This window comes from Nematolebias whitei, chromosome 11, assembly GCF_014905685.2.
Source record: "Nematolebias whitei isolate Nwh7 chromosome 11, NemWhi1, whole genome shotgun sequence".
NCBI lineage: Eukaryota > Metazoa > Chordata > Actinopteri > Cyprinodontiformes > Rivulidae > Nematolebias > Nematolebias whitei.
In genome coordinates, this window is record NC_056508.1 from 46,059,766 (window position 1) to 46,064,320 (window position 4,555).

Genomic DNA, 4,555 nt, shown 5'->3' on the forward strand with positions numbered 1-4,555 from the left:
TACACTCAGTTATACAGGAAGTACACACAGATATACAGGAAGTACACTCAGTTATACAGGAAGTACACGCAGATATACAGGAAGTATGTGCATGAAGTCCAGTCACAAGAATCTGCCGCGGGCCGTGTGTGAAGCTTGTTTTTATACCTCATCAGTTCTGCTGAGCTCACAGACTCGGAGGCGACCATGAAGCGACAGCTGCACGCTGCAGCCTCAAATCAGCTCCTCATCCAGCTCTCGCTGCTAACTCAAACATATGGTTCATGGGCAGTTGACGTGTTCAGCCATAGTAGTTAAAAACATCCATAAGCTTTGACCAAAAATTCCCTGACAGTTTGTTTAATTCACGGTTCTGAAGCGACCCGCAGTAGAAGACGTGAGGTCGCACGCAGGATGCTACACATGTTGGCACGTGTGGATTGGTTGTGAAGTTGTGCAGTCAGATCTGCCGTGATTGTTTCACTGTCTACATTTGATCTTGACTCTTGCCAGCAACTCTGGTGCCCTGATTTATGTTTGTAGCATTTCCCTCTCTCCCATACATCCCAGGAAGAATCTGGACACCCCAGTGGTGGCTCTAAGTAACGCAGAGTAAAGCAAAATATCTAGCCTCCCTATTTGTAGGCTAGTTAATATATCCCGATGCATGCTGGTTAATGTAGTTTTGTACATTTTACACAATAACATCACGTCTCTCCATCCCAAGTCACTGGTTTAAAATGCACACACACATCCCTCTTGAATTTTACAAACTGGACCTGGAGATTGACAGATGGTTTTAAAACTTCTGATGGTCAAACTGGCCAATGAAAGGTTGCTGGTTCTCTTCTGTTTAAGGTTAATTGGAGCTAAATGGATGTGAAATGGGATTGGGACTTCAGCGTACTAAAATCCAGTCAAAGGAGTTGTTTCCAGATTAAACCTAACCCCGGCTGAGGTTTTGGGGACTCTGTCTAGTTTCACGTTGTTAATCTCGAAGTCACTTGTTGGTTTTTTTGGACCTCGATGAAGGATTGGATGCAAGAATTGGTTTGTGTTGACCTTTACGCAAAGAGTTACGTTTGGTTAATTTCTCCAGATCGCGATGATCCACAACCTGTTTCGTCTTTTCTCGTTCGCCCATTCTCACCTTCTGCTGTCCTCCTTTCTTCTCTGCAGCCGGTGGAGGGCGCAAACGAGTTCCTGCAGCTGCTGAAGAGCCACAAAGAGGAAATGAAGGAAGGAACAAGGGAACTCAGGAGGAAAAATGAAGAACTGGAGAGGAAAAATGAAGAGCTTGAGAGGAAGATGGAGGAGGGAGAGGAAGAGAAAGATCACATGCGCCGTTGCATCGACCAACTTCGAGCCAAGCTGCTGCAGGTGCAGGTACACGTGTCTGTCTGAGTGCGCTCAGACGTCGCCAACATCCTGCACGGTCCTGTACAGAAAGATGAACCTGAGTGAAGGGAGCCATTACTCGATAAACCTCGAGGAGATGTCGTAAAATTAAGCTTTTGTTAAATGAATGCCTGTTTCCAGAGATTTGAGTCACACACAGACACAACAATCCACCTGTTCTTGTTTGAGACCTGAAGGACGTGTGTAAATGTCTTCCAGGCGAGTGGCGGTTCTGAAGAAACGGTTCAGCTTCGCTCTGAGGTGCAGCATTCCTCCGACTGGTACGACACATTTCCAAACTAAAACTAACTCCAGACTAGGCCTGCCCCGATTAACAATAAATCAATTAATCACATGATAAATGAAAATTATTGACCTAATTTTCATTTATCGGCTTTATTGTTTCTTTGTGTTTCTCTCTTTCTACTGAAGACACTGGACGACAAAAAGTTCAACTCCGGTGTTCTTCACTGACCCCTCCCTTTCTCTTCTCTTTAAATCTGTTTTAATAATCCAAAATTGTGTTTTTTGGATCGTTAAAAGCAGCTAAGCTGAGAAGCTAAGCTAACAGGCCGACCTCGGGGGTGGGGGGCTCCGTCTTGTCGAAGCTCCAAAGTTCACAGCTGAAACCCGTGCCTTCGTCTAAAAAGTTGTTTTTCTCTGCAAAAAGAAGCTGAGAACTTGTTTACTGATTTTTTATTAAAAGCACTGTGTGAAAAATGCTAAAGAGCTCAAACCACACCGGGCGTCCGCCATTTTGAGAACCGAAGAGAGACAGCCCAATTTTTCTTAAAGGGACACGCTGCTCGCTCCCTCACTATCCATCCTTCAGTTCAAACAGTCTTACACTGCCATCCGGTGGTCAAAAAAGGTACAACATGCAAAACGAATTAACAAACATCTTCTTTGATTTGACAATTATTACTAATTATTGTCAAATTTCAAACAATATTATCGTTTATCGCAATAATTTCTGAGACAGTTAATCGCCCAGCAGGATTTGTTATCGTGACAGGCCTACTCCAGACCAGTCGTGAAACTAACAGCGCTGAACTGACTTTTTGCTAAACTTTGACTAAATTCTCTTAAATAACACCTGTGTGCGTATTTCTCTTTTATTTCTTCTGCTTAACAAAAACCTTTGAAATGTCCCTTTTTTCCTCTCCGTCCTCTTCCTCCTCGCCCTCTTTTTGTTCCCTTTTCCAGTTTTGGCCTGGCTAAACTCACAGAGCAGCTTCAGGCCACACAGGGCAGGTGAGCTCTGTGAGGTTTTCTGTTCCTCTGCACGCCACTCTCTAAACTCTGCACTCGTTTCCTCTCCTGGGTGTTTTTACTCACAGAGATTTATTTATTTAGGTTCTTTATTTGACACTGAAACCTCCTTAAAGCAGGACTTTTAGCATTAAAACAAACTCGTTAGCTTTTATTTCAGTGTAGCTTTGGTAGAAATGGGCAGGTCATGATTTCAACATATTAACATGGTTCGATTAGTTTTGGAAAGTTTCTATTTGCAACTAGAAAAGAAGCGTCGACGCTCCAACATAACTTTAATGTCACCTAAAAAAAAAGATGTCAACATTTTTGTTGTATAAGCTGTAAAGGAAGTGTAAAGAGAACCAAGATCATCAGAAACCTTAAAGCTGTTGCCAGTGGCTCATCAGGGTTGCCACGGAAACCACACACATGTCTGTCACTCCCTGACATCGAGTAAACAGGAGGCAGGAAGACACCGACTGAAAAACAGTTGCCGTGCAAAAACTAGGAGTCAGATCTTAAAAGCTCTTGAACCGTGAGCAGTGAGACGTTCAGTGGATAAACCTGTAAAAATCACAACTTGAACTGTGATTGTGTAAAAACCATAAGAGATATCAAAATGCCCATTAAGTCATGTCAAGACGAACTTTCTGACATGACTTATCTTTAAAAACTTGTTTCTGCCGTTAACTTCGTCTGAGATAGACGACTCCAAAGAGGGCTGGGGTTTTGTCTTTCGCCAAAATCACATTGATCTTGATTAATTTTTTTACCCTTGGGTTTTTTTTTGTTGGTTAATATTACAGAAGCCAGACTTACGGCAAATAATGCAGAAATATACCCAGGTTTATATTTATTCTGAGTAATTTTCTTTGAATTAGATATAATATACAATCACAAATTTTACTTGTTTACAACCTAAAGGATAGAACTTCACACATCTTGCAACGATGTGGACTTTGTGCCTAAAATCGTTAAGAGAAATGGACAGAAAAAGGTCTAAAATGGAGTAAGAAACAGAAAAATATCCAAAAACCTGAAAGAAGACCTGAGAGATGCATCAGCCTCTCGTTGATTTAGGCACAGGCTAACCTTTTTAATAAAACCTCGTTTGTGCAGAACGTCACATTAGATTCTGGGTTTATGAACGCAAAACAAAAAGTTGAGAGAGAACCAGAAACACTGTATTGTAACGTGCAAGAAGGTATTTAAATTCCTTTAAAGAGGATTTCTAGTGTCGTTGCTTCGGTTGACAGGTGAGTTTTGTCTGTAGGTATCGGGAGTTGGAGGAGAAGCTGGATTACCTGCAGAAGAGCTCAGCTCAGCGCGACAGGACAGAAGCTCTGCTCAAACAGAAGGACAAGGACTGCGCTCAGGTGTGGCAACCTGCTGCGACAAGCCGTCAAATGCACCGTCTGCTGTCGCCACAAAGCTTTTGAATGGCTGCTCTGCGTGTGTTTTTGCAGCTTGCCAAAGACTGTGAGGCCCTCAAAGCTCAGGCCACCTCCCTGTTAGGAGAGCTGAACGAGAGGCAGAGCTGCCTGGAGAAAAGCGAGTACGAGCGCAAAATACTGGAGGAGAAGTAAGCCGTGGGCGGCGTCAGCGTAACTGTGCGTGTGGAGTCCCCGCTGCCCTCCTAAGCTGCGTTTGTGTTTGACTTGCAGGCTGGTCGGCAAGATGAAGGCGCTGCAGGCTGCAGAGAGGGAGCTGGAGCAGCAGAAGACGCAGCATAACGTGGCCATGGACAAGCTGATGCTGCAGGTCCAGGGCCTGGAGCAGGCCCTGAAGACCGAGAGGCACACCGTCACAGAGGAGAAGTGAGTCTACACCAAAATAATAGTGACTCCTGTGACTTTTGACAGAAATGTAAACGACTCCTGTGAATATTTACAGAAATGTTAACAATAACGACTCCTGTGAATAT

General features: G+C 43.7%; 1 protein-coding gene across 1 annotated transcript in view; it reads left to right on the top strand.

Annotated features, from left to right (window-relative positions):
- ikbkg (inhibitor of nuclear factor kappa B kinase regulatory subunit gamma) overlaps window positions 1–4,555 on the top strand; it is a 19,305-nt gene that overhangs the window by 7,982 nt on the left and 6,768 nt on the right. Inside the window, exons 5-9 of the mRNA XM_037685050.1 lie at window positions 1,159–1,365; window positions 1,597–1,658; window positions 3,905–4,007; window positions 4,098–4,213; window positions 4,296–4,448. Coding sequence (XP_037540978.1) covers window positions 1,159–1,365; window positions 1,597–1,658; window positions 3,905–4,007; window positions 4,098–4,213; window positions 4,296–4,448 — 641 coding nt within the window. The remainder of the gene's footprint in view (window positions 1–1,158; window positions 1,366–1,596; window positions 1,659–3,904; window positions 4,008–4,097; window positions 4,214–4,295; window positions 4,449–4,555) is intronic.